Source organism: Cornus florida, unplaced genomic scaffold, assembly GCF_030987335.1.
Source record: "Cornus florida cultivar Cherokee Brave unplaced genomic scaffold, ASM3098733v1 CherokeeBrave_3.0.0_Hap2_Chr09, whole genome shotgun sequence".
NCBI classification, from domain to species: Eukaryota; Viridiplantae; Streptophyta; class Magnoliopsida; order Cornales; family Cornaceae; genus Cornus; species Cornus florida.
The window spans coordinates 73,303,970-73,316,669 of NW_026775579.1; the positions used below are offsets into that span (position 1 = coordinate 73,303,970).

The 12,700-nt window shown below is 36.3% G+C and overlaps 1 protein-coding gene across 2 annotated transcripts; it reads left to right on the forward strand.

Annotated features, from left to right (window-relative positions):
* The first annotated feature begins 6,291 nt into the window (after positions 1-6,291).
* Positions 6,292-10,363, forward strand: LOC132274403 (alcohol dehydrogenase 3-like). Of its 2 annotated transcripts, none has more exons than XM_059775680.1 (10): positions 6,292-7,008; positions 7,868-8,004; positions 8,120-8,166; positions 8,438-8,763; positions 8,874-8,956; positions 9,045-9,120; positions 9,264-9,325; positions 9,411-9,506; positions 9,780-9,941; positions 10,033-10,363. In XM_059775680.1, exons 1-10 carry the CDS (start codon positions 6,972-6,974, stop codon positions 10,144-10,146), a joined length of 1,140 nt encoding a protein of 379 aa, XP_059631663.1. In that variant the 5' UTR covers positions 6,292-6,971; the 3' UTR covers positions 10,147-10,363. The 2 variants fall into 2 exon arrangements, with proteins under 2 accessions (XP_059631663.1, XP_059631664.1); XM_059775681.1 differs by having other exon boundaries at positions 6,945-7,008; positions 7,854-8,004.
* The last annotated feature ends 2,337 nt before the right edge of the window (positions 10,364-12,700 follow it).

The window sequence follows — 12,700 nt, forward strand, 5'->3', positions numbered from 1 at the left end:
CAATTGACTTAGCCTGGATAAATCGGCCAGAGTAGGTTCTGTCTCCGTACGGTAGAACTGATTGTGGAATAATTCCTCCATCTGTGGCCAATTAAAAACAGAGTTAGAAGGTAGACGAATATACCATGAAAAAACTGCCCCTATCAAAGAGTTAGGAAAAAGTCTCAATTTTAACCACGGGCTAACACTGGCCTCTCCACATTGAACCGTGAATCGGCCAATGTGTTCCACGGTCGATTGATTCCCCTCTCCACTAAAGGTTACAAAATCAGGGACTTTATATCCTCTAGGGAACTCAACTTGGTCTACCACTTCTGGATAAGGAGTTCTATAAATTGGTCGGCCGGCACCTCTAAGTTCCAGGCCATATTCTTCTGTGAGTAAATCAGTTAATTGTCTTCTATCTAACATGACTTGAGGTGGCTGATTTAATATTGGTGGTACCTGATTAAAAACTGGCAGCTGATTAGCCGCTGGTTGATAGCAATTCGGCCAATCATGTGGCTGATTAGCCATATTCTGCCCCCCGAGCCCTACCTGTGGCGGCACATGAGTATATAGTGGGTTCGGTGCCTCCACCTGATCTGATTGCCCCCCGAGTTCAAAGGCATCCGAGGAGGGTTTGGTAGAATTACCTGTGGCTGCGAACCTGCTACTGGTGGCTGATTAGAACCTGCCAACGTAGGCTGAGGATAGCTTTCTGCCCAGGTGAATAGCGTATGAACCGGCTGACTTGATGTTGCACCTGGTTGGAGTGTCACTACTGGCGGCCATGGCTGTGATGTTTCAATGGCCCTCTCTGGCCGAGCAGCTTGTGATAGATTCGGCTGAGAAGCCAATTCCTATTTGTTGGAGCTGCTAGCTTGAGTCGGCTTATTCAAAATAAAAGCTGAGAGTTGGGACATATTCTCATGCAAGTCATTGTAGCGTGCTCCCATCCTTCCCATTGCATCTACCAAGGAGCTAACCTGTGCTTGAAGTACGGCTAACTCATTAGTAGGACCTGCTGCAGAGTTCTCAGCCTGTACTAACTGATCGCCTTCCTCCAAATCTTCATCAGTAGCCACGGCCTTAGAATTTTTTGTGAGCCGCGGCATATTTGCCTCTTTTATAACACTCTAGTAGTGGTCCCACCGGGCGTGCCAAAACGTGTTCGCGCGGTTTTTGTTCCCTACGCCGGTCGATGGACTCTTCGCGGGCGTGCCAGAGTATTTGTACAAAATACCCAAAATATGTAATTGAACACCAGCCTATCCCTTTTTCCGATGGCTGACTCTCAAGCGATTGTGTGGGAGAGAGACTAGTAAGAACTCCCAGCAAGGTTCTTTTATGCCTTGTTTGTAGCAAGGACTTTTTAGAGTGTCTAAAGAAATGCAACGGCTGATGAATGTTTGAATGGATGGAATGGCCGAGTGAAGATAGGCGGCAAGAACTTAATCGATCGCCGGCCGAACGTGATGGCGAGAACTTAATCAATCGCCATCAGCCAAACACAATGGCAAGAATTTAATCGATCGCCACTGAAACGTGATAGCAAGAATTTAATCAATTGCCATCAGCCAAGTAATAACAAGAATTTAATCAATTGTCACTACGATTCAATGGCAAGAATTTAATCAATTGCCATTGAATTAAAAGCCTAACTAAAATTGCGTAATTTAAATTGGCATAATTGAAATTGAAAGAAAGTAAATGGCTGAATTAAAATAGTTGACAATGATCTAATCAATTGTCATTAAATTGAAATAAAGAAACTGATAGGAAAAAATGACGTAGAGTTAATTGAAAACATTTTTAGTTGAAATGCATGTTTTGTGGTGGTGCTGGACAAATTGGAATAGGAATACAATACTTCTATTTATAGAAGTTCTATCTCAACTTATTTTCCTAAGTTATTGCTAGAAAATCTCTCCTTCTTTGATTCTTTTCTTCACTTTATTACTCAAACTAAACCACGTTCCAGTAGTCTTTTGCGTCTCTTCTCTTCTTGCTTCAATAGAAACTCCTTGTTGAAAACTCTCCTTGATTTAGTCAAATGCAAGTTGTCGAATTGTTGCTGAAAAGTTGCTAAAGAAGTTGCTGGAAAGTTGCTAATTTTTAGCAACTTCTTTCCTTATACTTGGTCACCGTTTCTTCCCTTAAATTGCCCAAAAGCCATTTATCGCTTTTATATTCATGACGCGGCTGCCTTTTGTATTTTTTCCTTGTTCCATCCAACTAGAATTCCTATAAAATAGGAATTCAGTTGTCTGATTTTTTTAAAACTTTAGTCTTTCCTTTCCTGTTGATAACCCAACTTGAATAAAGTCAAATGTTTGTTGCTATATTTTAGCAACTGCCTTGTTAATGAAGTGGCTGAGTAACTTTCTCCAATACTTGCTCCTGATATTTCTTAACTGGCTGATTCCCTTGACGCCATGTTAAAAATACTTATCAGTTTTTCATTGGTCCACGTCATCGCTGAGATGGCTGCCAAGTTTTGGTGCCAACAGAGTGTAATTCACTTTCTTAGCTAAGAAAAGAACATAAGGTTTGTCTGTAATGCAAGGTCAGGCTAATGTGAATTAAATGTGATGTGCCTGTGAAAAAGACAATAGAAGTCCTATGTTTGTTAAATCAAATGGTTAGGATGGGTGATCAAATCAGATAACCACTTTTACGAGTAATCATGTGATATCTTTTAAGAGAAATTACTAAATAGTTCGGAATCATGTGATTTTGGGTGGTAATTTGTTAAAAAGAACATGTAATGTGATGAAAAGTGTATCGCAAGGTGATAGTGCATTCCTTGCCATATTAATGGGATGGGCTCAGAAAAGTTGATCATGTCCAACTGAAGCCCATCATTACCTAAACAAAAATGCACTCCTCGCATCATTTCTCTCTCTCTCTCTCTCTCTCTCTCTCTCTCTCTCTCCTGTATCGCTGTATGTATGGAATATCAACCACACCAGTTGGTTGGGTTCCTGCTTTATGAGGGGAAATAAAGAGGCCTGTTGTTTACTATAACCCAGGCCCAAGTCTAGGCCATCCTAGTAATAAGCCCAATTTTGAACAGTGTTTTTATTGGCAACTTATTAGGGTGAATTGCAAAAAACACCCTTCGCGTGCAAAAAAACACTCCTAAACTATGACGTTTGTGCAAATAGGTCATACTTATACATTTATGACTAAAATGCCCCTACACGTTTAATATAATATATATAATTAATATATTGTGAAATAAGGGTAGCTAAAAAAAGTAAAAAATTTGTGATGATGGCGCCAAAATCGTGATCTGGGTTTCCAATCTATGAAGACGAACAAGGCCGGCAACGATTTCAAGTGCAAGATTGCAAGCATAACTAACCCATAAACATCAGATTTCTTTGACCGGCAACCTCTTTAATGAGCTCGAATCGCCAAGTCCCTGGAAGAGCACCAAATCCGACAAGAACCTCTCTGGGCTTAATCTTTTCGGCGTCCTCGCCACAGATGTGGGTCACCTCCACTACCTCCTTAACCTTCTCCGGTCCTCCGCTTCCCAAAAATCATCGCCGAATTCCGATCTTTGGTGCTCTTCAGCAAGAATGGAAGCACCAAAGAGTTGCTCCGGCTCGTGCCATGCACCAGGGCTCTGATGGATGTTTGTGATTTGAATGTGCATTTGCATCTGGAGATGGAATTGTGTCTGTTCGATTTGGCACCGGTGACCTTGACCGCAATTCAGACTATATTCGGCGATATAGTGGCGATTGAGAGGAAATTGACCAGGGATATGAGTATGCTGCGAATCACCTTGCTGGTCGGATTGGAAAGACCTTGATTTTCAAGGTGAGAGTGATTTGGATTTACTGGAATTTAAGATTTACTTCAATTTATTTAGAAATCGTTGGTTATTGCAAATTGGGATTTGATTAGAATTCAGTAGATTCCAGCTTATTTTTTGATTCACATGCTTCAATTTGAACTTTAAATGGCATAGAAATATAGGTTCTTTTAGTTTCATGAAGATCTTACCCATACATCCACTAATATATATATATATATATATATATATATATATATATATATATATATATATATATACTGGATTTCTATGTTAGAATCAGTTCTCCATTGACTAGAGCTGATTGGTGTTGTTTACTAATTGCATATAGAGGAGTAACAACACTAAACTGTGTTTATGTAGATTGATATTTATATTAGTTGAGTGCTTTGAGGGCTATTGATCGTCTCAGTCAGACCCATTAGTTCCGGAACTCGCTGCCATCCTTGACAAACCACTGAACCATCCTCCATTCTAACTTCTCATCGGTCTGGCGGTAGCTCTCCTTCGGAGAAAGAAGGGTTAAAAGAGAGAAGAGAAAAGAATAAAGGTTTTTTTTTGCACAATTTTTTAAATAAAGGATAAAGTGCTATCAAATGTATACAATATTTTTTGCACTTACCCCCAACTTATTATTACCATTTAGTCATTTACTACCATAGAGTATGGAAGACTATCGCATAGAATACTAGAAGCAAAAATCAGTTCAAGTGAAGTAATGCATAAACATTGCAAAATTGTTGTCATATAGCAGATGATGCCCCCAAATGTGATTAGGGCTGCAAATGAGCTGAGCCGAGCCAAGCTTTGGCATGCTCGGGCTCAGCTCGCCACAATCAGGGAGGTGCTCGGACTCGGCTCGGGCTCGGGCGAGCCTAGAATAGCCAAGCTCGAGCTCGGCTCGTCAGAAAATCGACGAGCTCGGGCTCGGTTCGGTTCGGGCTCATCTGTAGATACAGCGCACATAGAGATACATAACAACTATAGATACCCAGCAAACATATTTACAAGTATATATAATACAAAATATAACACAATTATATCATATATATATCAATGTGTGGAGCTATATATCTATCAATTTACATCAATAAGCACATCAATCTTAAGAATCAGAATGTGAACTTTACTCTAATACAAGTCCATATATGGAACACATGTATGCCAGTAGGGAGAGAAAGCCCTAACATACCTCAATCTGGAAAGAGAAAGAGAATGCATGAGAGAAACGGTACACGAGGTATCGACCACTTCCTCATCGGGGCCTGGAGGTTGAGATTGAGGCAGTGATGGTGTTTGAAAAGTGAATTTTATGAACCCTAACTCTTACTTATCAAAAATAAAAATAGATATATATATATATATATATATATATATATATATATATATATATATATATATATGCACATACATACCTTCAGGTTGTCTGAAATCATCTACAGCTAGCAATTATTTTCATTACTCTTCCATTGGTGTCTTCATAATATGAAATGTTGAAGGGCGGCCAGTGAAGGAAGAATAGTTAGAGAAGAAAAAAAGTGAATGGGGAAGATGAGAGTGGCCGCCGATGCTTATTCTGTGGTAAAGAATGAACTAGAAAATAGGGTTTGTTTGGTAACATAAATGGGTTGGGTTTTTAAAATGAATATGGGCCATTTTTGTTTGGGCTTAGATTATAGTAATGGTTTTTAAATGGGCTTATCATGTATAATTGAATGGACTCACACATATGGGCTAGATCAAAAATTTATAAATGGCTAATAAACGAGCTTTGTTCACGAGCCTAGTTCACGAGCCTAAACGAGCCTTGTTCACGAGCCCATGCGAGCTGAGCCTAACGTTTTTCGGGCTCGGCTCGTTTACTAAGCAAGCTTAAAAATTGGGCTCGAGCTCGGCTCGTTTACTTAATGAACGAGCTCGAGCTCGGCCCTTAGCGAGCCGAACCCGAGCTGTTTATGAACAGCTCGGTTCATTTGCAGCCCTAAATGTGATAAAAAGATGTATATGTGTGTGTGTGTGTGTTTAAATTTTAGGAGGCCAGTCCAAGTCAAATTGGTTTCATATTTTTTGTGGGTATAAAACTAATATTTTCGGAGATCTAAGCCCTTGAATTTTATTTTATTTTTTCCCAAAGAATCTTTTTTCATTATAAAGAAATGAATTTCGATTCAATTAGATGAATTGAGACTTGTGTATACATTGTTTTTCAGCAAACAACTCTCACAATGCACTAAGAAAGATTTGAATTCTATTTTATCAAATTTAAAAAGAGAACAATGTTATTATTTTGACAGTTTTGTGAATTCATAATTGGATTCTATCAAAAGAAAATTATATGAAAAAAATTATAAAAATATTAACATTGCTTGACATACATCATTTTGTTCATTTCAAGATTCGAACCCTTACAATCTGCTTTAACAACATAAGGGAAACATTATCTTATCTTGCCCGTTGACTCCATTTTGTTGGTCATGCTGATCTGCTTTAACAACATAAGGGAAACATTATCTTATCTTGCCCGTTGACTCCATTTTATTGGTCATGCTGATCTAATTTCAAATGTTAAGGTGATCAAGTGCAAATTGGGGGAAGTAAGTGAAGGTTATCCTAAAATAAAAAAATAAAAAATATATAAAATTACTGACAAAAATATTAGCAAAAAGCCGTAGGACTCTGTTTTAAAATAAGAAGCAACAGCTTATCTAAAGCAAGAAATAACAACTCATCATTGTCTGTGAATATTATATCCTCGGTACCTCGATCATATTGGCTTTTCATTAATGTTTTTACATCCCTCATAATGAAGGTCAAGAACGACAAAACAACGGATGGTAAAACCAGTGTCCAAAAGCCCCTGGAATGAAAACCAGGGAATGGTTTTGTCATAGCCTACTGAATTTGCATTACACTTTATTACAATACCAACAAAAACAACTCTGCTTATTCAGACTGCCCATTAACTGATTAAAATTGTAAACTTTTCTCATATTGTTTCTTTTCCCATTCATAGTATATATATACCCATCCAATACAATAGTCTCATCTCAAACCACCGACTTCATAGTTTGATAAGCTTTATATATAGTCTCCATTTATATCATATTTTCTCTCTCTTTATTTTGTTTTGTTTTGGGTTGTGAGTGAAGAAGAGAAAGAAGAAATGTCGAATACAGTTGGTCAAGTCATACGTTGCAGAGGTATGATGTACTATATATTTCTCTATTCCACCTTAATTTCATCTCTCTCTTGTGATTTCTTTCTTGGGTTCAAACATTTTTTATTTTTTTTTATTCAAGGGTTTGGTACTATAGTAGTTCTTTGCAGAATTGTTTCCTGGTTCAGTCAATCATTTTGAGTGTTGGTTTCTTCTTTCTTGCTATGTAAATTTGGGATTTTAGTATATTTGATGAACTTTGGGTATATATAAAATTGTATTATAGTGACATTAGGGACAAAAAGCTTACTTCTTTCTTCTTCCTATTTCATTGTGTACCCTTCTTATGAATGTGTGCGTCAGATTTTATATTATTGTTTGAATTAAATTTGTTTTTTTAATCACTCAACTCCATCATTTTCAATTAATTATATTTTAGGGGAGGGTTTGATTATGGTAGTTTGTTTGTCTTTTTTTTTTTTATTTAAAAAAGCTGGTTCTTGGGATGTTAATACTCCGTATTTAATTTCTGATATTTCTCTGGATGGACAAAAGGTGATGTTTTTAATTCATATACTCCCTATGTATATATTGAATTGTACTCTCGGAGAAGCACAGTGTGTACTTTCATGGGACCTGTTGTCCATTCAGATTGACTGATTACTGCTTATGATTTTAGGACCCCAATCCTCTACAGTAACGATTTTAGTTCCCTGCGGTTGGTGAATTTTACCACAATCAATGGTGAATTTCGTTATTATAATGGTAAAATTTAAGCTAAATTCACCATTGATAGTGGTAAAATACACCAACAGCAGGGAACACGGAAAGAGAATTTTGATTCATGACTTTTATCATGTGGAATTTGTGAAATGATGGGTGTTTTAGGTTTGATGTTGCAGCTGCTGTGGCATGGGAAGCAGGGAAGCCATTAGTGATTGAAGAAGTGGAGGTGGCTCCTCCACAGAAAATGGAGGTCCGTCTGAAGATTCTCTATACCTCTCTCTGCCACACTGATGTCTACTTCTGGGAAGCCAAGGTAAAATTAACCTTCATTTTCTGTTTCAACCATTGTTTGGTTAAGACTCATGACTATATATATCCATTATGCTTGTACTGCACATTAATTTCCACGACTTTTTCGATTATTGCAGGGACAGAACCCCGTGTTTCCTCGGATTCTCGGGCATGAGGCAGGAGGGTATGTTAATTTTAGTCCATAAATGGTCTTACTCTACTTCAATATAATAGTGTTTGCATGTTCATTTGTTATGCTTACAATATAATGGGTTTTCTGATTATATTGAATCCAAAATCACTATTTTTTGTATCCTTTTATATAATTTTTGTGGGTACTTAGGATTTGAATGTTCCTTTGTGATTCTTACAATATAATGTGAGTTTTATGATTATGTTGAATCCAATACCACTATTTTTTTATGTCATTTTATCTAATTTTGGTGGGTATTTAGGATTGTGGAGAGTGTGGGGGAGGGTGTGACCGATCTTGCACCAGGAGACCATGTGCTCCCTGTCTTCACCGGTGAGTGCAAAGAGTGTGCTCATTGCAAATCAGAAGAGAGCAACATGTGTGATCTCCTCAGGATTAACACCGATAGGGGAGTGATGATTCATGATGAAAAATCGAGGTTCACGATCAATGGCAAGCCCATTTACCATTTTGTTGGAACATCCACCTTTAGCGAGTACACTGTGATCCATGTTGGTTGTGTTGCCAAGATAAACCCCCTAGCCCCTCTAGACAAAGTTTGCATTCTCAGCTGTGGAATCTCCACAGGTACAGGACAGTTGTCACTCGTCATCTAATTCTAGTCCCAATTTTCATATGGTTTACGCTAAAGCTTTTAACTAATGCATTAGACAAATTTTCGGGTGTTTGTTTTACAGGCCTTGGTGCCACTTTGAATGTTGCCAAACCAAAAAAGAGCTCAACTGTTGCAGTATTTGGATTGGGAGCTGTAGGCCTTGCTGTGAGTTACATCTCTTGTAAATATTTAGTGCATGTTTTACCAAATCGTCAAATAAGTTATTTATATTATGGTAAATCTATGTTATTAGGCTGCAGAAGGCGCCAGAATTTCCGGGGCTTCAAGAATTATTGGTGTTGATCTGAATGCTAACAGATTTGAACTAGGTAAGCAATCTGCTCACTATAAATATATGCATTGCCAGTACATACTACAGAGTGACAATGCTAGTTGATACTCCTCTTTTATTTATTTTCCACTCGAAAAAAACAAAATTTAGTTGATGAGATCTGCTTCTATTTGTAAACAGCAAAGAAATTTGGCGTGACAGAGTTCGTTAATCCAAAAGACCATAACAAACCAGTTCAAGAGGTACTTTTCCAAACTTATTGGCAGTCCTAGCTCTTTCTTTGTAATTCACATAAGTGATTGAATTTTTCGGTTGATTGCTCTTTAGGTGCTTGCTGAGATGACTGGTGGAGGAGTGGATAGAAGCATTGAATGTACTGGCCACATCGATGCCATGATTTCTGCATTCGAATGTGTACACGATGTACGTATCTATACTTTTAACTTCCATTTAAGCCTTGTCTAAGCCAGTCAAATGTAACATGAGATTGTCCTAAAAACTTTCACCTAATGCAAGAATTTATTATCCGTATCTATTTCACTCCAAATGTTTTTTTTTTCCCTAGTTGGTACTCACACACATGTTTCTTCTTAGTCTTGAACCCCTGACCTCTCTTTAGAAAGCAAGAGGCTGGAACTGTTAGGCCACTTGCCGGTTGGTCAAATGTTTATAAATACTAAAACAATGTGATCTCAGGGCTGGGGTGTTGCTGTTCTTGTGGGTGTTCCCCACAAAGATGCTGTCTTCAAGACTCACCCAGTGAATTTCCTGAACGAAAGGACTCTAAAGGGTACCTTCTTCGGCAATTATAAACCCCGCTCGGACCTTCCCTCTGTCGTCGAAAAGTACATGAACAAGGTGAGCTCACTAATCCCAATTCTCTCAGGACAGTAAAAAAGTAGGAGACAACCATGTTCTGTGCTCAATTGTGTCATTTCTTTTGTTGCAGGAACTTGAACTGGAGAAGTTCATTACTCACGAAGTCTCATTCTCGGAGATCAACAAGGCCTTCGACCTCATGCTGAAAGGGGAAAGCCTTCGATGCATCATCCGTATGGATTGATACAGAACGGCATGGAAATCTGCAGTAGGATGCAGTTGATTTGCATCTTTTTTTGGGCGGGAAAATATAATAAAATATGTTTGGTTGTTTGTGAGCATACATGACTCTATCTATTGAAATGCTAAATTTCTTTTGTTTGTTGATATCTTAAGAAAAAAAAATGAATATTTTTCTGGTTTTTATTTTTGACCGTTTCGAAAATTCACACCTAAATTCAGTTTGGTTGAAATGGATCTTCTTGCATTTTGGAGTAATTTTCTTGTTCTTGTTTCTTTCAGCCTCAACATATTAGGAAGAAGTCTAAGCTTAGTATCTATCCAAGAACCACAGCCATGGATACATTTACTGGTTTGAATCATGGAATTACATTTTTATCCTTTCTAAGTCATTTAATTAACCAAAATAACCCATAAATAATCTGGAATCATAATATTATTAGTAATTTATGCAATAATTATATCTCCCACATTCATACAATCCAGGCCTTTTCCAAGCATTCAGTAGTCAATGTAATGACTGTTTTCATCTTCATAATTTATGTGCTTCATTGTAGTGCCCCTTTATAATCAGAGCCTCAATAGGTCATGACTCGTAACCAAATGCTTCAATGTTTTTGTTTAAAATCTTTAGTTTTTTGTACTCATCTGCATAAGATCCATTTAATTCTTACACCAAAGGGCGAAAGCGTCTTTCGAGAGAGATGATATTTTACAATTTAAAACCATAGATTTCGACTTTTCACATTTTTTTAAGAGCTTTTTGGATTTAATTTCCAACAAGTTGTGTCATTGTCAAAAATATAAAAAAATTAATTAATTAATTAAATTGTATTCGGTTTTCAACAGAACAAACCACTGTGTGTCAATATAATTTACCCCAACAAAAATCAGAAAAGAAGAAATTCCATCAACTGCGTCTCTGTGATGAGCAATTCGGGAAAGCTCAAGCTCCTCAATCCACTTAAATTTTTTTGAGTAAGTTTGTCCTGATATGCACTTTAGAGCAATTATTATCATAAATAAATTCTTGGCTTCCTAGTTCCTCCCTAATTATACTGTCGCTGAAACAATATGTTGACAGGTGTTTCATGTAAATGTCAGTAGTACTATTTGGGCAACGTGCACATTATGTTTTTTTTTATTTTATTTTGAGAAGTTGTAAACCAAGGACTTGAATTTTTTGACATTTCAGTTTACTTTTTTGTATTAATTTTTTTTTTTTTTCTTACCAAAAAAAAAACCAAAACAAAAAACAAAAAAAAAGGGAAAAAAATCCAAATATCGCGCACTGGTTTTCGGAGTGGAGCAAATTTGTCTTCTTCAGTGAATGAGGTTGCAGGAGCAGTTATGATTATGAATTTAAGCAATACATGTGAGGGTATAAAGGTCCAAGTGATTTAAGGTTAAAATTGTCCTTTTAAAAAGTAAGTAAGGTTTATTTGGATATTTCACCATAAGAAATGGTAATTTTGACATTTTATTTTTTAAAATTAGTTAACTTTTTGACCTGTCTAACAGTTAAGAGGCAGGCAAAATTTACCGAACCTTAGTGGAGGTTCCAGCTTTTTTTTTTTTAACTAATTTAATCTATAAGCAATTTTATGAAATAATTTACCCATAAATATAACAGCTTTAAAGTGACCATAAAGTTTTAAAAAATCCCATAGTCATCAATCATAAAACTATATTGTTGTTTAGTAATAGACTGTAAATTTCATTAATACCTATTTATTGACAAACACATAATAGCTATCTTCTCTTATTTATTTTTCGCAGCAAATTCTTAATACTCAAACACTGTACAAATTCTATAAAAAAAAAGTGTGCATTTTATAAGTCTCTCTAAAACGACATTTAAGTATCAAACTCAAATTTACAAAATGGTTGTAGTCAAATAATCTGAATCCTAACTGAGAAAAGAAAAAAAATTCTCTCTCTACGGTTTCTTCTTTCTGTTCCCACAAGGATAGCCATTGATAAGCTGCAAGGTTTATGCATTCAATGGCGGTGTTCGTATTTTCCATTCCAACCCTTCTTTCCTTTTCTTCTTCGCCGTGTTCAAACTTAAAACAACAAAATAATTATATAATTGTTATTAGCAAGTACATAAAAATATTTGACAAAAGTACCCTCAAATGGTCTTTAAAGAGCAGTATAATTATAGTATTAGTGAGAAAAAAAAGCTCACAAGATAATGTAATATAAATTGGAATCTCAAATTTGTACGTTATTTGAACCAAAAATATTGTAAAGGTCAGTAGAATTTATATTATGATAGAGAAAATTATACTTACACTAATTTAGAAGTCCTAAATTACAAAGTGGTTTATTTTTCCCTTTGGATTTAATTATATAAATAAAATAATTATGTTTGCATTGACAATCATTAATTACATCTAAAATGTCTTCCAAATTCTTATTTCAAAATACTAAATTATCCCTCTCAAATCAAATAATTCCAAGAATATCATAAAGAGTGTTTTAAGAACCATTATATGCCACCACTAAGTCAAATGCTCTTATTAAGATTTGATAGTTTTATAGAGTGTTTAGTG

Coding starts and splice junctions, on each gene's coding strand:
- LOC132274403 (XM_059775680.1), top strand. CDS start 6,972: ATGTCGAATACAGTTGGTCAAGTCATACGTTGCAGAG. Junction 8,957..9,044: donor TGGGAGCTGTAGGCCTTGCT/GTGAGTTACATC, acceptor CTATGTTATTAG/GCTGCAGAAGGCGCCAGAAT. Junction 9,942..10,032: donor TCGAAAAGTACATGAACAAG/GTGAGCTCACTA, acceptor CTTTTGTTGCAG/GAACTTGAACTGGAGAAGTT.